Raw genomic sequence first — 23,045 nt, forward strand, 5'->3', positions numbered from 1 at the left:
TACCGTGGCTTCGTCTCCATTCCCCGAATATTGACTGGCAATCTGGCCATATCTTATCTTCGGGATAACATTGTTTTTCTCATTGCCTTTCTAAGGTGGTTCCTCGAGGAGATTCCAAATGCCACAAGAGATTACCCTTGGCCCTTCTTCCTGAGCCCTATCAAATCTTTGCCGATGTCTTTTGTGAACAAGAAGCTACGAAACTCCCTCCACATAGAATTTGGGATTGTAGCATCGACTTGATTCCTGGTAAACCAGTACCTCGAGGCCGAGTGTACCCTCTCTCCGTACCCGAGTCCAAGGCTATGGAGGACTATGTCCACGATACTCTGAGAAAGGGCTTCATCCGAAAATCTTCTTCCCCTGCTGGGGCAGGCTTCTTTTTTGTGAAAAAGAAAGACGGGGGCCTCCGCCCCTGTATCGACTACCGAGGTCTAAATGCCATCACCGTAAAGAATCGGTACCCCTTACCATTAATCTCTGAATTGTTTGATCGGATTAAGGGGGCTACCATCTTCTCGAAATTGGACCTCAGAGGAGCCTATAACCTGGTGTGTATTAAGGAGGGAGATGAGTGGAAGACTGCCTTCAACACCCGGGACGGTCACTTTGAATATTTAGTCATGCCCTTTGGGTTGTGCAATGCTCCTGCTGTGTTTCAAGGTTTTATGAATGAACTCTTTCAAGACCTGTTGTATCAGTTTAGGGTCATCTACCTAGATGATATCCTCATCTTCTCCCAAGATTTGGTATCGCATTGCAAACATGTCCTGGAAGTCCTGTCTCGGATCAGGGAAAACCATTTATACTGCAAACTAGAAAAATGTACCTTTGAACAAAGACAGGTTCCTTTCTTAGGTTACATCATTTCTGGCACAGGATTGCAAATGGACCCCACCAAGTTAAAGGCCATTCTAGATTGGCCTCAACCCTCTGGTCTGAAGGCTACACAACGGTTCCTAGGCTTTTCCAATTATTACCGCCAGTTTATTAAAGGATACTCTACTCTTGTGGCTCCTATCACCGCCCTGACCCGGAAGTCTGCAAATGCCAAAGTATGGTCTGTGGAAGCTACTCAGGCCTCTGCTACCTTAAAATCTCTCTTTTCCTCGGCTCCCATCCTCCAACAACCTGACTGTTCCCGTCCTTTCATTCTGGAGGTGGACGCATCCTCCATAGGTACAGGAGCAGTTCTCTCTAAACAAATTTTCTATGGGTAAACTACGTCCATGTGGTTTCTTTTCCCGTCGCCTCCTACCTGCTGAGAGGAACTACGGCATTGGGAATAAGGAGCTCCTGGCCATTAAATTGGCTCTTTTTGAATGGAGACATCTCCTAGAAGGTGCTCAGTTTCCCATTACTATATAAACCGATCACAAGAACTTGCTATATTTGCGTACTGCTCGCTGTCTAAATCCTCGGCAGGCAAGATGGTCCTTATTCTTCTCCCGATTTGATTTCAACATCTCTTTCCGTTCTGGATCTAAGAATATTAAGGCGGAGGCTCTTTCCCGCTCATTTGATCCTGCTGACTCGGAACCATTGGAGGAGAATAAATTTATTCTGGACCCTAGCTGAATTTTGGCAGCAACACATCTCAAGAGAAGCTGTCCCCCAGACAAGACCTTCATTTCTGCTCCTCTCCGCATCAAACTGTTACGATGGGCTCATCATTCCCTCTTCTCGGGTCACGCTGGCATTCGCAAGACTTTGGCGTTGCTATCTCGCAACTACTGGTGGCCTTCCTTACAAGAGGATGTAAGGAGGTTCGTGCCTTCTTGTTCCTTATGTGCCCAACACAAAACTCCTAGGAGGAGACCTTATGGCCATTTGCTTCCACTGCTAGTTCCTGAATACCCGTGGTCACAAATCTCCATGGATTTCATTATGGACCTACCTTCCTCCAAGTCTTGTACAGTAATCCTAGTGGTCACAGACCGTTTTTCCAAAACCGCTCATTTCATTCCACTGAAAGGTCTTCCTTCTTCCTACTCTTTGGCTGATATTTTTATTAAGGAGATATTCCGTCTTCACGGTTGTCCTCATCACATTGTCTCAGACCATGGTTTTCAGTTTATATCCAAGTTTTGGAGATCCTTTTGTCACAAGTCTGGAATCAAACTCGATTTTTCCTCCGCATATCATCCCAAGTCTAACGGCCTCACAGAGAGAACTAACCAGGAGCTGGAGAAATTCTTGAGAATATTCAGCTCTGCCAATCAAGACAACTGGGTGGATCTCCTTCCATGGGCTGAGTTTGCCCACAATAACCATTTCCACGAGGCTATCTCCAACTCTCCTTTTTTTTGTTCTCTATGGCTGTCATCCTAGATTACCCACCTTTTCCCAGATTTCTTCTACCGAGGTTCCAGCAGTGGACATATTATTTCGCAAGTTTTCCCACATCTGGGAACAAACCAAATTAAGCCTTAGAAAGGCCATCACTCGCTCTAAACAGGCCTATGATAAAAGGAGAAGAGCTGGTCCTAATTTCTCCATCGGGGACAAAGTATGGCTGTCTACACAGAACATTCGTTTAAAGGTTCCCAGCAAAAAGTTTGCTCCCAGGTTCATTGGTCCTTTTTCCATTTCCGAGATCATCAATCCAGTAGCCTTCAGACTAAAATTACCACGTTCTCTTCCTATTCCAGATGTTTTTCATGTTTCCTTGCTGAAACCAGTGGTTAATAACGAATTTTCCACTCCTACCAGAGTTCCTCCTCCTGTTATTATTCAGAATAAGGGTGAATATGAGGTGAAACAAATCCTAGACTCTCGTAAAGTCAGAGGTTCCGTACAGTTCTTGGTAGACTGGAAAGGATATACCCTTGAGGAACGCTCCTGGGTAAGAGCGGCTGATCTTCATGCCCCCCGTCTACTCAAACTTTTTCATAAGAAATTTCCCTGTAAACCTGTGTAGGTGTCCGGAGTCCACCTTTAAGGTAGGGGGTACTGTAACGATACTTACCTTTCCTCGCTCCCCCGCCGCACTTCCGGGTTCGGCGGTCACATGACCGCCAGACCTGGGCGGGGAATTCAAATCTGGACTTCCTATTTAAACAGCGCTGTGACACTCTAGAAGTGTCAGAGCAACTTACCTGTTCCTGGCTCCTGATTCCTGTGTCCTTCTGGTTTCAGCTCCTTATGTGTATTGATCTCCTGTGTACCGACCCGGCTTGCTGACCCTTCTGGATTCTGTTGCCCCTGTGTACCGACCCGGCTTGCTGACCTCCCTGATTGCCTGTGCTCCTGACCCGGATTGTCTGACGCTCCTTCCTCTATATGTTTATCTGCCATCTCTGTGTACCGATCTCGGCTAGCTGACTTCGCATCTGTTCTGGTGACCCGTGCACCGACCCGGTTTGATTGACTCCAAGATTGTCTCCCGAATCTGTCTGCATTGCCTACCTGTGTACCAACCAGGGCTGTCCGACTATTCTCATCCTGCTCCTATTCTGCTGTACTACATCTTGAGGCAAACCTGAGGACCGCGACCTGCGACTCCTGGCAGCAAAGCCCATCCCGCCTTGCGGCGGTTCTTGGTGAATACCGAGGAGATCATTAGACTCCGCACCTCAGGTAAGCCAGCGCTAATCAAGGTTAGTAGTGTATCCAGTAATCCGTTACAAATACCACAAAGATTACATCATTTTCAGGCATTGTTTTTTGACTATGACTCAACCTTGCACTACCTCAGAGTCTGTGTTTTCACCTGGCTTCTCATGATTACTGCAATATCCAGTGTGCTTGTATTAGGACCATCATTATATGCACTGAACTGCAATAAACTCCATTATGTTTTTACTACATCATCAACTAGTATTTCTGTGAATTCCTAATACTCTTACTCTCTGGCCCACCAAACCCTCCTTGCCCCTCTTTAGTCTATCCTCAATACCGCTGCCTGCCTCTATTTCTCTCCTGCTGCTCTATATCTGCTCTCCCTCTCGCTACACTGGCTCCTCGTGGCCTACACAGTTAAATTTAAACTTCTCACCCTCACCTACAAACTCCCCTCCACATATTTCCAAGTTCATCTATAAAAACACTCCTTCCTGACTCCTCTGCTCTGCCAACAACCGCCACTTAACTACTGCACTGAATACCGCTCCCCACTCTTTCCTCCAGGTCTTTGCCTGGGCTGCTCTTCACCTATGGAACAATCTCTCACACACTATCAGATCAGCCTCTACTAAGGTTTCATGCATACCCTTAAAACTCTTTTCTTTATTCATGCCTATCAGTCCTCCTACTAACTCCTTTTGTCCTCCTCTTAAATCCTTTGTTTCTGCATCACCTCCACTTCCCCACTCAGTGTCATCCTATTTGTGTCTTTCCCTTCCCTTTAGGATGTAAGTTTTCACGAGCAGGGCTCTCCTTCCTCATTTTCTTAATTCACCCTCTGTACCTCTAGGCTTCCTTCCCTAGCCATTTTTTCTTAAGCACAGGCCTACTTCATGTTGGACATTACCATTACTCACTGTCCCGTAATATCTTGACCTGCATTGCCAAGTAATCTGTGTGTAATTTGTTATTTAGTAGATGTCTCGTCTTTGTATGATTATGTTTAGTTTATTAATGTATTATGCAATTGATCATTGCTGTCTGTGCATTGTATATAGGCCCAGAGCTACCATTAGGCAGCTTTAGGCAGCTGCCTAGAGCGCTGAGACTTGGGGGGCAACATTGAGGTTTTTTTGGGCATTGAACTTTATACTTTAATTCAATGCTGAAGGCGGCCGCGGCGTTTACTTAAAGTAACTTCTAAAGCAGCCAGCAGCCGCACAGCTGTGTTTCGCTACAGCTGTCCTGGGTCCTCATATTCATCTACTAAAAGAGACAGCAGCTCCCCACTCAGATACACTCCACTCTCAGAGGACTCCAAACTGAACTCTACGGTTGCCAGGGGGAAGTCAAGTGTGCAAGCTCTCCCCTGCCTATCTATATGGACGAAGGTAAGTGGGGGAGGCAAGGGAGAGAGCTCTATTCTCTCATTATAGACACATAAGTCACTACTAGATAGTAAAGGAGATCCAGGAAGAAATATTTGAACTCTCACCCCCAAAATATCAGAACATGCCTAGCATCTCTGCAGTTGAGGAGATACTCACTCCCTCTACACTGTCCTTTAGTCATAACAGCTTGGATATATTTTAATGTAAATGCAACTCACTAGGAGATTGTGGCTGCAGCTTATTGGAAACCAGAAGCATGCATAAAAAAATGCACTACACCAACATGATAGTGTGAAATAGCTGGATCTACTGCTATCTAATTTTACCATAACAGTTTTAAGAATTCCTCATTTCCCATTGCCCACCCTATTATATACCACAAACAGTACTTAGCCCAAAAATTATAACATATGTTATAAAGCAGTTCCTGCAGGACATCACACAGACTATTATATACAGCGGGTGAAACAAGTATTGAACACATCAACTTTTTTTCTCAGTAAACATATATTTAATGTGGCTATTGTAATGAAATTTACACCAAATGACAGCAGCAACCCTTGCAATCCACATATGCAAAGAAATCAATCCATAGATGTCCATAATTTAAGTTTTGTGTAATAATGTGAAATGACACAGGGAAAAGGTATTGAACACATGAAGAAAAGGAGATGCAAAAAGGCATGGAAAGCCAAGACACCAGCTGAAATCTATCAGTAATTAGAAAGCAATCCTGCCAACTGGTTCAGCCACAACTAATGGCCTATAAAAAGGTGTATCACTACGAAGGTGTCACACAAGAAACATCTCATGATGGGTAAAAGCAAAGAGCTCTCTCAAGACCTTCGCTACCTTAATGTTGCAAAACATACTGATGGCATTGGTTACAGAAGGATCTCTAAACTTCTGAATGTTCCAGTGAGCACTGTTGGGGCCATAATCCGGAAGTGGAAAGAACATCATGTCACCATAAATCGGCCACGACCAGATGCACCTTGCAAGATTTCTGACAGAGGAGTGAAAAAAATTATCAGAAAAGTTGTCCAAGAAGAAAGGACCACTTGTGGAGAGCTTCAAAAAGACCTGGAATTAGCAAGTACAATTGTTTCAAAGAAAACAATAAGTAATGCACTCAACCGCCATGGCCTGTATGCACGCTCACCACACAAGACTCCTTTGCTGAAGAAAAAACACGTTGAAGCTTGTTTAAAGTTTGCTGCACAACATTTGGACAAGCCTGTGAAATACTGTGAGAATATAGTGTGGCCAGATGAGAGCAAAATTGAACTCTTTGAATGCCATAATACACACCATGTTTGGAGGAGAAACGGCCTTGCACATCACCCCAAAAACACCATGCCAACAGTGAAGTTTGGAGGTGGGAACATCATGGTGTGGGGCTGTTTTCTGCACACGGTACTGGCATACTGCAATTCATTGAAGGAAGGATGAATGGAAAAATGTACCGAGACATTCTTGATAAAAATCTGCTGCCATCTACCAAGATGCTGAAGATGAAACGAGGGTGGACATTTCAGCAAGACAATGATCCCAAACACACAGCCAAGGACACTCTCAATTGGTTTCAGAGAAAGTTAATAAAGCTGCTAAAATGGCCCAGCCAATCACCTGACTTGAATGTAATTGAAAATCTCTGGAAATAACTAAAGATCAGAGTTCATAGAAGAAGGCCATGGAACCTTCAAGATTTGAAGACTGTTTGCATTGAAGAATAAGGCAAAATCACACCCCAGCAATGCATGCGACTAGTTTCTCCATACAGGAGGCGTCTTGAACCTGTCATTACCAACAAAGTCTTTTGTACAAAGTATTAAATACATTTCAGGAAGTGTTTCCAATATTTTTTCCCTGTGTCATTTCACATTATTACACAAAACTTATTTTATGATTTCTTTGCATGTGTAGATTGCAAGGGTTGTTGTTGTTGTTGACATTTAGTGTAAATTACATTACAATAGCCACATTTAATATATATTTACTGAGAAAAATGTTGATGTGTTCAATACTTATTTCACCCGCTGTATACTCTGCAGTCTCACACCATATCACACAATTTCATATCCATATGGAGAAGGATAGAGGGAGAGCTCTCAATGTTTTTGAATGGAAGTCTGGGAATTTAATTTAATGTTAAGGTGACATTTCACTGCTCAAAACAAAACACCAGTGCCGTAACTAGACATTTTAGTGCCCTCGGGCGAGACAGGGCACCAGCGCCCCCCATCTAAGTGGGAGGGACATTTGCCAAGTGGGCGTGGCCAACCTAATGTGGGGGTGTGGTTAACCCTTTACTGAAAGAATTCTGTTACGCATATTTGCAAATGCATCATACATACATACATTGTAGAATATATATATATAAAAATATATATATATATATATATATATATATATATATATATATATATATACACATACACACACACACACACGCACATATATATACAAGCACAGTGGTGGGATTCAAATAAATTAACAACCGGTTCTCTGCCCTAATGACCGTTTAAAGTGTGCAAAAATATATACCGAAAGGTATTCTAATATTTTATGCACTTAATACTCAAATAGGAACAGTGAAATATATACACAAAACTAGATTGTTATAAGAAAGAGTTTTGAAATGTTAAAGTATACCTTACCTGACAAAAATCTGTTATTTAATATTATATTCATATTATGCCACAGTAATGCCCCCAGTGTCAGACAAAAGTGTTTGGCCACCCACTTTTGTCCAAATTAGATGAGTCTATCACTTGGTGCTGAAGTCTAGCATCAGAATCAGCCCATGTGTGGCCATCTTTAATATGCCCACACGAGGACCCAATATGATTGTGTGCCTGCATTTTTTCAAGAGTCCCAATTGGCATCTGACAGGTTTGTCTCCAGATGCTGCAATCATATCTCTCTGTCATAGAGTCAAGCAACATGAGCACTGTACATTTAGGCCACACATCAGGATACTGGATGACTTCCATCGGAATAAGAGCCCATTAGTGCAGTTGGCAGTCACACACATATGCTGAAAACGGTCATCTGTCCACTGCATTTACCAACATGCCATTAATGAGCTTATATATTTTGATGGATCATTATTGGACAGTTGTCCAATATCGCAGTGTGTTTGAAGTCCCTTCACATGCTGTAATAATATTAATGAAAGCTAAGCATGCTTTTGTAAGTGGCAATATTCTGTTATATTTATTATTTGTACGCAAAATTAAATTTTTAAAGCAAAAAAAATGACAGCATGGCAATACCAGCTGTCCATAAATTATAATTTGCAGACAGAAATAATAACTTTCAAGACAGATCTTTCATTTAAGATAGATAGAGAGATAGAGAGAGAGCTACGAGTGGATAACAAGGAGTAAAAAGAAGAAGATAGCGAGCTAAAGCGAAAATGTAAGTATTATTTTTATATTTTCCCATTCACCTATTGGGGATACCAACCACGCTGGGTTAATCTTTATATTTTTTTATGTGATCACTCAGAGCAATTCACTTATTCATAAAGCACAGATAGAAACGCGTCAGGAAGCAGTAAGAACAAACATTCGAAAGACCACTTACTATTTACTTGGTGGCTAGTGTGTCCCAGCACCAAGGGGAGTGGAACAGTGTGATTTGGAGTCACAGAAAATTACCTCGATTCTGTCCGGATGTATGCTGTGCTGTGAGCCTTTACTTTATGTGGTCAGCTTGTGGATCCTATTAACAATGGTCCGTTTTTCCATTCTTCTCACCGTCAGCCCGATGCTCACCGTGCTGAACCCAGGTAATCATATTTTATGGGCATTATTGAACGGAGTCTAAATTAACAACCACAGATTTTTGGACTGCAGCAAAATCTACATATAATATGACTGCATCTAATAAAATTTTCTTGAAGCTCCCTCTTGTGGACACATTGTAGAACTCAAGTGATCTTTTCTGAGTGTTGCAAAAAGACACAGATTAACAGCCCATGTTTTAATTGTGAGTAACCTATTATATTAGAGTTAGTACAAGATTGTCTTCTGGACTCTGTGCAACAAAACCCTAATGGGATATTAAACATTTGGGCTATATTTATTGACTATACAGATATCTATTATCATATTATTACAGGCATTGGATTCAGAAAAGAGTATTTTTATTGCATTATTATATGCATGCAATTTTTAGTCACATTATTAATTATTAATAAAATGTTTACTTTTTAGCATTGTGTTTATCTGACTAGTCTCTGCGCTGTCTATTGCTATTTATTTTTGTTCACTATATAAAGCACAGATAGGAAGAAAGTGAATGGACAAAAGTTATGGGTCACAGTATAACATGTACAAGTACAATGTGATAGAATAGTCTGAATGCTTGTAATGTTTAAAAACAATTTAACAAATTGATTTTTTTCTAGAATTTAAATAAGTGTAATAAAGATAATTACATACCAGCTCCTGTAAATTAGGATGAGTATCAGAAGTCACTCAGAGTTCCCCATCCTGTATAAAATACTCAACCTTCAGTTTCTGTGACCTGTAATTTCCCTGAGGTGCCCATACACAAGGGCAGTCGGGCCCAGAGGCCAGTTCTCTATCAGATTTGTCAAAATGCGTCCATACACACTCGTGTATGGAGGGAGAGAGGGAGAGACGCATCCCAGTGGAACGCACTGATTCCGATGCGATAGGAACACAGGCAGGTAGCGGGCTGAAGGTACAGAGGCAGGTAGCGGGCGGCTGCTGCGCCCCCTTGGCCTTGCGCCCTGGGCGACAGCACCGCCAGCACCGCCAGCACCTGCCTAGTTACGGCTCTGCAAAATACAATTACATATTATAAATAAATTTTGTATTCCGGCTATTTTAATGCATTAGTGCTACTTAGTGGTACTATTTAAACTGTATTAACTTAAACAGTACATTGCTATTTAATGGCAGAAACAATGATAAATTGGGTATTATGCCTTTCCGTATTGCTGAAAAACGACTCCACTTGGAATAACTAGTCTGATTGTGTAAATGGGATTATCAGGTTTTTACAATTGATGTTGTGGCACAGTCACCAACCGTATTTCTAAATATTGTGTTTTCCAAAGTCACTCAATGCTGACATCTGCAGAGTGGATTTGATTGATTAATATAGTGATGTCTCTTGGAATCTTTGCAGCTACAACTTAATTAAAGAGTAAAATAACATTTTCTTAGCTCTTGAACTAGTTTTGCAAGGGGTTAATCATTTAATGATGGGTGGGAACTATTAATTTATTAGGGTGCGCTATTTATTTGATAGTGGGGGTATTTATTATAATATTGGCTTCATGGTGATGCTTATTAATTTAGGGTGGAGTGATGGGACTATAAATTTATAGTGCTGGGGCTCCTAATTGAATGTGGGGGTGAGTTTGGGAAGAAGCAGGGCTTTTTATTAAATGTGAATACTAATTTAATGTCAGGCTGTTTTGGATGGAAATAGATCAATTTATTAAAGGTGCAAACTATTAACTTAATGCCAGGGCTCATTGGAGGAAAATAAGTCTATTATTAAATAGGAATACTACTAATTTAATATCATGGTAGGTTGGGGGAAAATAGGTCTATTTATTAAATGTGAATGATATTAATTTAAGGTCAGAGCTGGTTGCATTGTGGGAGGCCTTATTATTAAACTTAACATTTCAGGATCCAGAGGAGCAGCAACTAACACCAGCAGCCACAGGTAGTAAACACTTCAAGAACAGGTAGGAGAGAGCAGAGCTGTCACTAGAGATTTCAGTGCCCTGGGCGAGCTAGAACACTGGTGCCCCCTCCCATTTTGGTGGGAGTAGATGCTGCCTCCCAAGGCACTCACTGCTGGAAGAGAAGATGTTCTATTGTGGGAGTGTGGGGGAGAATACGCCTAGCCCTTTACAAGTACTGGACTGGTCTTCAATCCTGTACAACCTTCTCGTACCTGTTCTTGTAGTTTGACCACATGGAGCTGCTGCTGGCATCTTCCGGCTCACTTGCTGCTTGGCCGGATCCTGCTAGGACCCTGTTTGAAAAATATATTTATTATTCAACACAAGGAAAGGAAAGCAAAGCAACAAGTGAATAGTCCAGGCCTCCTTCCTCTAACAAGTCCTGACATCAAATAAAAGCACCCATGTTTAATAATCTCCTTCTCGAGATTACATTATTATCCATTTTTTTTTATTTTTTCAGAAAAAATCTTACCAACCAACAATAAATTAATAGCACTCCCATTTCACAAATAGGCCCTATTCTACACAAACTCTGTCCCACATTCAAATAAAAATCCACGGTATTAAATTAAATTTATAGCCCCCGCCATCACAATCATCCCATAAGTATAAGAATAGTCACCACCAATAAATTAATAACCCTTATTCCCATTAAATTAATAGTTGCCATCAATATATTAATAGCTCCTAATCCCATTAAATTAATAGTTTGTGAGGATGGACAAAAAGACTGATATGCTGAGGGGGAGACAGAGGGGAAGGGGAGACACACAGGCTGAGGGGGAGACACACAGGCTGAGGAGGGGTCAGGGGGAAGGAGAGACACGCACACTGAGGGGGGGGCAGGGGGAAGGAGAGATACACAGGCTGAGGGGAGGGACAAGGGGATGGGGAGATGGGGAACACAGGCAGAGGGGGGCCAGGGAGAATAAGACACACAGGCTGAGTGGGGGGAGGGCAGGGGGAAGAAGAGACAAAGGCCGAGGGGGGAGACAGGGGGGGAAGGGGAGACATGCAGGCTGAGGGGGAGACAGGGGGAAGGAGAGACACACAGGCTGAGGGGGGGCAAGGGGAAGGGGAAAGAGAGGGTTTCAAAGACAAAGAGGGAGACATGGGAAGAAACGCACGCTGATTATTACTTACCTACATAGCTGGAGTACAGGCAGGTGTTACAAGGGGGTGGAGGGTCCTCTGCTGAGTAGTCAGGATACTCATGTAGCAGGCAGCTTGATGGGCTGGACAAGCTGAAGGGCTGATCACGGGGGAGGGGCGCCTCTTTCAGCTTGCTGTTTAGCATGTCACTCAGCACTAAGTGGGCGGGCAGACTGAACTGGACAGGAGCTCCTTAGTGGACTTTTCCTGTAAGGTGGAAATGGAGTGCCTCTGCAACATGGCGCCCCCCCCCCCCCCCCGACCTGCTTATACTGCAGTGCGGACTCTGCATCAGCCCCAGATGTTTACCTGGGGCTGCCACTTGTTTAATAACAGGGGGCAGTGGCGCCCCCTAGACCTTGCGCCCTGTGAGACTGCACCGGCCGCATCGCCCTCGCTACGGCTCTGGGAGAGAGAAGGTCAATACCCTGGTTCTGGTGGGGCAGTCCCGATCTTGGGTGTCTGTCACGCTATGTCACGACTTTGTCACCAATGCAAGGACAGTTGGGAGGTATGTCTCACTTCACACTGCTCTGCTCGTAAAAGTCGAGCTGCGTGCATCTAGCAGTAGTGCATGCAGCATTGCCCGTGTATTTCATCAGGATTGGATGAAATACATAGGCTGCTCTATGCAGCATTGCCCAACACTGTATAAAGTGATAGTAACTCTCTTTGCAAGATGGTCACGCCCACTCTGGAGACATGCTGTGGAAACTCTTCTTTACAAATCCTGCCTTTGTTCCTGTATAATAAATTCAAAATTTGTATTCATTTATTTTCAAAAGTCAGGTGTTTGTGTGCGTGTGTGAGGGGCTGAGAAGAGGGTATTGGGAAGTGCAGGGGTGGTAGGCTGAAGCTTTGCCTAGGGTGCTGAGAAACTTTGCACCGGCCATGATTGTATATTATTGTAAATTTCATGTACGGCGCAACAGACCTTTTGTGGAGTCTTATGTAGACAGACCAATGAACCCTCTGCCCCCCCCCCCCCCCCCCCTAAACTGGACCACAGGCACACACAAAGGAAATATTCTCAAACCAAATTGGTCTTTCTAATTGAAATAAAATTACACTACTATAGTGTGAACAATACAATAGCATAAGCATAACAACAAAAAATAATACACTACATTTTGTGCATAACACCTAGGGGGGTATTCAATTGATAGCGAGACGCGTTAAAATTTCGCGCTCGAAAAAGAAAAAAAATTCCGCGCTCGTTTATTGCCGTTTGAGCGCTCGTTTTAAAAACAAACTCGCTCAATGCAAATGTTTTTTTTCATCCTCCGCCTCGCGCTCTACTATTGGTCCTAGCGAGTTTGAAATCTAAGGGGAGTGTTTTACGCTGGCAGCTCAGTATGAAAAAATAATGCAGCCAACAGCAAACTGTCATTTGCTGATAGCTGTTGGCTGACTTGGTTGGTGACTGCTGTGGCTTGTGACTCCTGAGGCTTGTGACTCCTGACTGCTCTCCATTGCTTTAATCTTCGAAATTGGATTAGTGAGTTGACTCTACACTGCACTATACACATATTTTTTATAAAAAATAACATTTTAGTTTTTACAATACAGGCAAATACACACAAGAATATACTACAGACATACCACACTTATTTAATTGCACCCACCACACACACACACACACACACACACACACACATATATCTCCTTATATATATATATATATATATATATATATATATATATATATATACATTTACATACACACACATTTTTAAAAATTTTTTTATTTTTTTCCTGTATTTAAGCAATTGCAGTTTTGACTTGTTTTAGGATAAAAATTGAATTAGTTTGCATTTACTTTTTTGCAGTCTACATAGATTGTATTGCACGTAGTTTTGTCCCTTAAAAATTATAATATAATTTAGTTAAAATACAACTGCTATATTTTTATCTAGTGTTACATTTTTTTTTTGCTGTATTTCTACAGTTGTATTATTGTCCTTTTTCCCTTAGTTATCATTTAGTTTTCTGTAGTTTATAGATTGTATTTAACCTAGTTTGGTCCCTTAAAAATTATATTATAATTTTTTTTTAATACAACTGAATTTTTTTTTTTAGTCAAGTACTTGTGTAGTTTAATTAATTGTTATTAGTATTATAGTAGGATATTGTACTGTATCCTTAGGCAAGTGTTGTTAAATAGTCAATAGTTTTTATTTATTTTTGCAAAGAAAATTTATTAGAGTAGCCATGTCTAGGGAGCGTAGGGATTCTTCTTCTTCTTCTACACAGGGAACCCAAGAAGAAATTGTCAGCAGTGGCGAGGAATGGAGAGACCGTCCTGAGGAGCGCCAAGAAGAAAGAAGGCGGCAGCAGTTTGTGAGCAGCGTGCAAGCCAGCACAAGCACCCAGCAGCAACATCTTACAGAGAGTGGATCTGATGATGAAGAAGGACCATCTGTAACACGATCCAGGCGCTTCACACTTGAGGAGAATGAAGTCCTTGTTGCTGGGGTACTGCAACATTACGAGACACTGAAGGGTGCCCAATCGCTGAAGGCGTCCTTCAAGCATAAGCAGAAGATTTGGTCCCAGATTGCCTCTGCTGTGTCCGCAGTAGGTGTTCGAGTACGATCAGTTGCGGTTTGCATGAAACGCTTTCGGGACTGCAAGCGCACCACGAAGGCAAAGATGGCAGCCGTTGCCCGTCATTCTAGGGGAACCGGTGGTGGCAAGCCACTGCGCCTAAAATTTAAGCCTTGGGAGAAGAAGATGCGGCAAATTCTCAGTGATGATCTTGTGGAAGGAGTGGAAGGGACAGTGGACACCCTTGATCCATCCACCTTCCAGCCACGAGGTATGTATAATTGTCTATAAAAGTGACGATGTCAATTAAATTTGTATAGAATTCTAAAATTATTTTTACAATTTTGCAGAACAAGATGCAGCACAAAGGAGAAGACATGAAAGTGAAGCAGTACCCCGGAAGAGAAAATCCAAATCAGGAGGTAAATGGCAAATGTATAATAAAAAATTTTTTTTTTGTAATTTTTTTTTTTACTTGCCTTGCAAAAATCTTATATAAAGATGTACTAATAAATCTTTCTTTAATGTATTTTAGATTTGGGTTCTTCTCAAGGACACAAGTGCCAGAGGAGTGTCGAAGGAGAAGGTATGATATAAAGATGTAACATGCATGTATACATGCTCCATAGATTACATACTTTACACTACACATTACACCCATTATAGTGCTAGATTTACTAAGCTGCGGGTTAGCAAAAGTGTGGCTGTTGCCTATAGCAACCAATTAGATTCTAGCTTTATATGAAAGCTAGAATTAGATTGATTGCTATAGGCAACATCCCCAATTTTTCTAATCAACAGCTTATTAAATGTAGCCCTTAAACTTTTAACCTTAAAGCAATATTATTCACACATAACAGTTTTTATGGACAATATCACCTATGTTAAATAAAAAAAAAAAAAGTTCCATAATAAAGTTGTTTATTATTTTATTAGGTTTTACATCAAAATTTAATCAAACATATTTGTGTATGTATGTACATACATCATCATCGCCATTTTTTTATAGTGCCACAGATTCCACAGCACTGTATCGAGAAATCACTCACATCAGTCCCTGCACCATTCCAATAGCAGTCAATTAACCTACAAGTGTGTGTATATATATATATCTACATGTACACATACATATCTACATATACACATACATATTTACATGTTTATAATTTTGTAATAGTAAGATAGAAATGTATATCATTTGTCTAATAATACCAGGGAATTGATGTCACACTTGTTACTATAATTATTGCATGCAATTAATATATATCAAAAAAATATTCTTCCAATGTAAAATGTAAGTTGTTATTTTTGGTGCATCTAATATTTCCATAAAATTGTCCAAAAAAAAAAATGTAATGTTATTGCTTCTATATAACTAAAAATAAATTTTATTTTTTATTATAGGTGTGACATTGCTTATGCCAAGACAAGTCGCAGTGGAAGTAGCGACAACGGCTTCCAATCAAGGTATATATTGTGATCAAGTAGATAGAATACATTTTAAATATAGTACATTTTGCAAAGCTTATTATAATTATTTGTTACAGAAAAAGAAAGCCGTTTAACCAAGTCTACTCATCCTGCCCAAACTGTTGAACCAAATAAAAAAGGTAATTATATTTGCATTGTAAAACAATATGCATATATCTCCTTCTCTCTCTTTTACTATAACTCTCTCTCTTGTTATATCACTGTCGCTCTTAGGTCTATCAATGTCTCTCTCTATTTTACTCTCTCTCTCTCTCTCTCTCTCTTTCTCTCTCTCTCTTTCTCGCTCTTTCACTATCACTCTCTCTTTTACTATAACTCTCTCTCTTGTTATATCACTGTCGCTCGTAGGTCTATCAATGTCTCTCTCTATTTTACTCTCTCTCTCTCTCTCTCTCTCTCTTTCTCACTCTTTCACTATCACTCTCTCTTTTAACTGTCACTCTCCCTCTTTTTTTCTTTAATATTGCTTTATCTCTCTATATCTTTTCCTTTCACTATCACACTCTCTCACTCACTATTCCTCATTGTCACTCTTGATTACTATTTAAATCCTTGTCAACAATTAATAATAGCATTTAATAGTATTTTAAAATTAACTTACAGCTCACAAGAGAAGAAGAGTGACTGAGGTACACGTCTCGGAACCTGTTGCTGATGTACAGCGAGGTAATGTTTACACAGAATTAATTTTTTGTTTGGTCTCAGCAACTTTTTTTTTTAATGTCTCATTTTTTTTCATCTATATACCTATCTATCTATCTCTCTATCTATCTATCTATCTATCTATCTATATATAGATATATATGTAATAATTTATTTTATCTAATTTATTTTTATGTATAGAAGGCCGACCCGTTGAAGAGATGTGTGAAGAAGGGGGAACATCAATAACCCTTGCTCATAGTTGTGAAGGTATGAAGATGTTGAAAATTGTGTGTACATAACTATCTAGCAATATAATCGTATTTTTTTTTCAGATCCATAGGAATATACATATTGTAATTGTACACATGTATCATTTTAGATAATGAAATGTCTCACATATTTTTGGGGTATTTAATAGACAAATTTTAATTTTTATTTGTTTATTTTATGTTTTAGAATCCATCATCACAAGGGAACAGGTGGTAACACCAGTATCCACCTTTTTTTCTCAAGCTGCCATGGAAGAAATAGCATCTCCTGTCTGCTCAGTAACCGGTGACTAATTTTTTTTATTTTCTTTTTAATCAGAATACATGCATTACTCAAATTATTTTAAACATTGAAATCATATAATGTAATATCTGAATAATTGATGTATTTTTTTTTTTTTGGTTTTACAGAGGAATTAGAACATGACAGTCAATCACTGACATTTTCGCCAGCTGACAGTTTGGTCCACGAAGATGCTGCAACAAGATTTGAGATGCTACAGCAAGCCTTCCCCAACCTTCAAGTTCCAACCACCGAAGGGGAAGGTCCATCTCAAGCAAGGGTACCTTCCACAGGCACCAGTCTTCCAACACAACTGGTGCACGGTCTGCCAGAACAAGCCACTCGGTTTCATTCCATCACAGACTTTGCCAGAAAGATGGAAGGAAGGCAGGAAACATCTCGCCGAAATATGGAAGACAGAGTTCAGAGAATTGGTGACTCGGTAGACCGTTTAACGTCTGTTGTGGAAGAGGTACGAAGCTCCCGTAATACCACCAATTCGTTACTGGAGCGACTCATCACAGTGCACAGTGAAATGTCAGCATCGATTCAAGTAAATAACAACTTACAAACGCGAATGGCTGCTGCAATGGAGCAGAATACAGCAGTGTATTACCAGATGAATCAATCCATGGCACAGATGCATATGCTACAACAACAACAGACAATGCATCTGCAAATGCTGTCAATGCATGTAATGAATATCAGTGAAGAGCTGAGACTCCGGCGAGTACAGGGTAATGTTTCAGTCCCATTAGCCGATTGGAACATTTCTGGATTTGTTCCCCCAACACCACAGCAGAGGACGTCATCTGCACTACACACCCCCGTGGTGGAAGTAAGAAGAGCGGAGTCAGCAAGGAGGAGATTGTTACAGGAACATCCAGAAGAGGAAATCATCAACCCCGTCTCATCTGAGGAAGAAGGGTAAGAAAATGATTAGTTAAAAGAAGCGTATAACTGATAATAGGTTAGTGACATAAAAACAAAAATATGTCATATGTACAGTAATGTCTATTTCTTATACGAATGTAAATGTATCCTAATTTCTATGTTTTACATTCAATTCTAGGTAACCCAGAAGCATCGTGGATCAAAATGCGTAGGAAGTGAAAGCAAGAGGATAACATCATCCAAAAGCATTACGTTACAATGTTATTTGGTATTTATTTATTTCTCTCTAGGATGCATGCCTGAAATGTCTGAGTCTCTGTGTGTGTATGTGTGTCTGTCTCCTCGTGTGTGTGTGTGTGTGTGAGTGTGTATATATATATATATATATATATATATATATATATATATATATATTTATATATATATATATATATATATCTATATATACATAAATAAATTTTTCCTTTTTTTTTTTTTTTCTTGAGAAAATTTAAGTAATCATATTTTTTGTTTTTTATCCTAACACAGGAAAAAGTGAAATGTACAGACCTTTCAACATCAGGAATGATCAGCATTGTTAAATATTTGGTGAGTTTGTTTCAGTTTATTCTTTTTCATGAAAATGTAATTTTTTTTTTTGTGCAGAATGGAAGGGATATGATGTGACATGGACAATGAATATTGTACTCCATACTGATCCTTCCTTGTTTTAAAAGTTATGTTTGTATTTTGTTAAAAAATACAGGTTTTACATACACTGCTTTCTTTTTACTTTTTTAAGATTGCACCCAAATATTGGATGGATACAACTTTGAGGAACATGGAATGGAAAATTGCAGACATAACTAGAGTTTTCAGGTAAAAAACTATATAACTATTGACTTAGACATACATTTTTAATGCAGTCTATTTTTGAATGTTAACATTTTTCTCCTTATCAAGAGTCCAACAATAGGATATGTTTTGTGTCCATATAAACTAAAGCACTATATCAATGTTCCAGTATTTAGATGTGAAATGTAATATTAATTTCAAAGATAAGCTTTTAATAAAAAAAAATTCTTGCAGATGTTCGGATGGAATTGGTGGATGTCATTTTAAAGAAACAGCTTGAAAATCCAAGGGACTGAATGAACTTAAGAAAAATGTATTAAAAATCTTATGTATTTTGTACAATAAAATTTTACTTTTGAATTTATTGTTCCTTTAATTATTAGATAGATACACCTTCATCAAATGCAGTTACCTTGCTAATATTTTAGGGGGATAGTATTACCATTTTTTAAAGTTGGGATGTTGTAGACTTGTTAACTGTGAACTACTGCAACCATTTTTTTTAAAAAAAAAAAACAGCACATGACAATAGAGAGAATAGACATGACATTTTTACATGTACCCTAAACTTTTTTGTATACATGTATGACGGTTGTAATGGCTCCTACTCTGATATATAGTCATTAGTGGTTAAATTTGCATACATATTTTTAATTTAATTAAATATAAAATTAAAAAAGTTGTGGTTAGGTAAGAAATAGTATTATTAAATTAACTTCCAGAGAAAGAGTTGAATGTTTAACACTCAAGACAGCAGTTTGAGATAATTTTCAATGGGATTAAACTAAGTATAGCGTTTTCTTTAAAAAGGTATTGATACAACAGGGTGTATTATAGCCAAACAACTTGGGTGATAGGCACTATAGCAGAGGTAAGAATGCCATAATGACTAAACACCCACAGACTGTTCAGCGCTGGCCTGGATTCGCTAACAAGGGTGTTCCCCTTGAAAAATGTAAGCGTGCCACCCCACTATTGACACCCAGGCCAGTGCTGATACCACTAGGGCTCTTCCTACTAGGCAGGGGCTCTGGGTAGTAGGGTAATAGTATGGAAAAAAAAAAAATCAGATTTGTGGAACTACATGTCCCAGGCAGCCATGTTTGCCAAATTATTGTCCCCACGCTGCTACTAGTATAAGTACAAGCACCAGCATACCCACTTAACTAAATAGTAAAATAAAATCACAACAACCTCATTACCCCAAAAAAATATTTATATAAAAGAAACCAACAAAAAATTTTGTTTTGTGGAACTACAGGTCTCAGGCTGCCGTGGGTGTCACGTCATGTTTCCACTTGTGCTTTGACAAGTGCAAACATGCCCTGGCTGCCGTGGGTACGCTGGTGCTTGTACTTATACTGGTAGCAGCGTGGGCACACTATTTTGGGCAACAATGCTGGCTGGGACCTGTAGTTCCACAACATAAAATGGTTTTTTATTTGACTTTTTTACACAAATATTCTTCCTTTATTACCCTACTACCCACAGCCCAGGGTGGTAGGAAGAGCCCTAGTGCTATCAGTAGTGGGGTGAGTGACCCTGGGGGGGGGGTGGCTCGTTTACATTTTTAAAGGGGAACACACTCCCTAGGGAATCCAGCTCAGCGCTGAACAGTCTGTGGGTGTTTAATCATTAGGACATTCTTACCCCTGCTATAGTGCTAATTACCCAGGCTGGTTTGCCCAGTGCTGTTTTATTGAAAATATGGGTTACGCTTTGACATTTTTTCCAGAGTTTTTCTAATTAAACAGCAGTAGGTCGGCTGCACTAGGGTTAAGTTTTAATTTAGGTTCAGAAGATGTACATCTGCATCAGAACACGGTAGCTGTCATGTCTTTCTAGTAAAGGCTGCAACAGAGTATTTCAGCAATGCTACTTTTTTTCGTTTTTTTTTTGAATAAGGTGTACATGAGGGTGTTTATTGTATTTAATGGGTTTTTTATTTTTTTTTATAAAGATTTGTGGTTGTAATGAGGGTGTTGTGCTTTTTTTTAATAATTTGATTTGTGGAACTACAGATCCCAGCCAGCCATGTGTGTAAGAGCATGAAGACACTTTTGGTTCTCAAAGTGGCATCAATCTTTTTTGGGTGCCATGGGAATCCTGATGCTTGTAGTTAGAGTGGTAGCTGCATGGCCACACTATTTAGGCAAACATTGCTGGCTGGGACATGTAGTTCCTCAAATACATTTTTTTTTTTTTTTGGATAAAAACAAAATGCCCATTTATAAGCCCCAGGCCAGGGGTATTAGGAAGAACCGTAGTGCTATCAGCACTGGGCTGGGTGTCCCTAGGGGGGAGGCCAACTACAATTTTTAGGGGACAGCACTCACTAAGGAATCAAGGGCAGCACTGAACAGTATGTGCTTGATTATTAATTATGACAGTGGGATCAAACTGCGTTTCTCTTCCCCTGCTATAGTGCCTATCCCCAAAAAAAAAATAAAAAAAAAAATAAATTGTTTATTGATATACAAAAATAAAGGAAACAATATTTAAGAGTAAAGTCACTTTTGTTGGATGATTATTAAAAAAGGTACTGCAGTGATCACTTTTTGAAACTTATATATGAATACATTTAGGAATAAGTCGTTTTTATTTTATTGTGTATAGTCCTAGAGAAAAAAAAACAAAATAAATGGACACCACACTGCTTCTCTCTGCATATCTTTTTTTCAGTCCAATATCCAAAAGATCCATGTTGCTTTGTTTTTAGGAGATCTATTAGAAAAAAGAAAATTAGGTCAGTATCACTCTATTAAGAAAAATAAATTTGATTTGCATTTCATAAAAAAATTATTAAGGGTCAGCAATATTGTCAAAAGATTTCAGTTATCAATTGACATATCCAATCACATCACTCCCTTACATATAAATGCAATACAACAAATACATTTTTTTAAAGTATAAAAAACAATTATACTCACCATGATGTTATTTTTCACTTCCTTACCCATTTTCTGAAAAGCTAGATTATATCCTCCTTTGGGGCCAGGTACACAGTTTGCCATCATTCCTGTATATATAATAGTACAAGAACATTATTTTTTTTATAAAATACACACATCAATTTTAGCATTGTAAAAAAAATAATACTTACATGAAAAAAAATCTTCTATTACACGTTGACGAACATGAGTTGCAAACTCCTCCATCTGACCAAGCTCAGGCGAAAGGTCCAAATCCAAACTAATGTCTGGATCAATTTCAACCTCCAATTGGTTTGCAATACAAATATTGTGAAGAATACAGCAACCAATAATTATATCGCAAACTTTGGAGGGTGAATATAAAAGCACACCGCCGGACCGGTCTAAACAGCGGAACCGGCTTTTAAGTGTACCAAAGGTTCTTTCTATTACACCCCTGGTACGAATGTGTGCTGATTGGTACCTTTTTTCTGAGGAAGATACAGGGTTGCTTAAAGGAGTCAGCAACCAGGAACGATTTCCATATCCACCGTCGCCTTAAAAAAACACAAAAAAAAAAAAACATTTGTAAAAACAGTGACACATCATTACATTTTTTTAAGGGTTTACAACTGTAATACACAATTAACAAAAAAAAAAAAATACAAAAAAAATTTACCAAGCAGCCAGCCATCTGGAAAGGATCTTGCTTCGAAATTACGCAATAAGGACGACTGTTGCAGGATGAAGGAGTCATGGGATGAACCTGGGAAACCAACAACAACATTAGTGATTTTTTGCTTAGCATCACAAACCATCTGAACATTGATGGAATGGAAGTGTTTTCGATTACGAAAACATTCTTCCATTCGACGGGGTGGTGTAAGGGCAATGTGGGTGCAATCAATTGCACCCAGCACATTGGGCATTTGAGACAAAGCGTAAAATTTAGCTTTGACCTCACGCCACTCATTGGCAGACTGCGGGAAATTAATAAACGTTGCAGTGTGCTTTTTGAGGGCATTTAGGACCTGGAACAGGATCCTAGAAAAAGTGGGCTGGGAATACCCGGCAATAACTGCCAAGGTGGGCTGAAATGTTCCTGAGGCAAGAAAATGCAAAACACCAAGCAGTTTGGCAAGTCCAGGGACTGCACGGTTACTAGGGTAACGAGGTTCCAGGTCCTGTTTTACAATCTCATACAGATTGTAAATTGCAGAGGACGATAGGCGATATAGTCTTCTCACCTCGTCCTCGGCCAATCCATCAAGCAAACGCCTGTTGCGGTACAGACGCGGCCTGGGGATCCTAGTCCTACTTGCC

At 39.7% G+C, this 23,045-nt stretch overlaps 1 protein-coding gene across 2 annotated transcripts; it reads left to right on the plus strand.

Annotated features, from left to right (window-relative positions):
* The first annotated feature begins 13,929 nt into the window (after nt 1-13,929).
* LOC142139180 (uncharacterized) lies at nt 13,930-19,170 on the plus strand. 2 transcript variants are annotated; one of them, XR_012688174.1, is made up of 12 exons: nt 13,930-14,665; nt 14,745-14,816; nt 14,930-14,980; nt 15,799-15,861; nt 15,942-16,004; nt 16,489-16,551; nt 16,729-16,797; nt 16,987-17,085; nt 17,211-18,009; nt 18,155-18,244; nt 18,505-18,834; nt 19,045-19,170. XR_012688174.1 is itself a non-coding variant. In XM_075196569.1 (10 exons), exons 1-10 carry the CDS (start codon nt 14,059-14,061, stop codon nt 18,156-18,158), a joined length of 1,890 nt encoding a protein of 629 aa, XP_075052670.1. In that variant the 5' UTR covers nt 13,930-14,058; the 3' UTR covers nt 18,159-18,245. The 2 variants fall into 2 exon arrangements, 1 of the variants encoding a protein (XP_075052670.1); XM_075196569.1 differs by lacking the exons at nt 18,505-18,834; nt 19,045-19,170 and having other exon boundaries at nt 18,155-18,245.
* The last annotated feature ends 3,875 nt before the right edge of the window (nt 19,171-23,045 follow it).

Source organism: Mixophyes fleayi, chromosome 2 (assembly GCF_038048845.1).
Source record: "Mixophyes fleayi isolate aMixFle1 chromosome 2, aMixFle1.hap1, whole genome shotgun sequence".
Classification (NCBI taxonomy): domain Eukaryota; kingdom Metazoa; phylum Chordata; class Amphibia; order Anura; family Limnodynastidae; genus Mixophyes; species Mixophyes fleayi.

Coding starts and splice junctions, on each gene's coding strand:
- LOC142139180 (XM_075196569.1), top strand. CDS start 14,059: ATGTCTAGGGAGCGTAGGGATTCTTCTTCTTCTTCTACACAGGGAACC. Junction 14,666..14,744: donor ATCCACCTTCCAGCCACGAG/GTATGTATAATT, acceptor ACAATTTTGCAG/AACAAGATGCAGCACAAAGG. Junction 16,552..16,728: donor TGTTGCTGATGTACAGCGAG/GTAATGTTTACA, acceptor TTTTATGTATAG/AAGGCCGACCCGTTGAAGAG.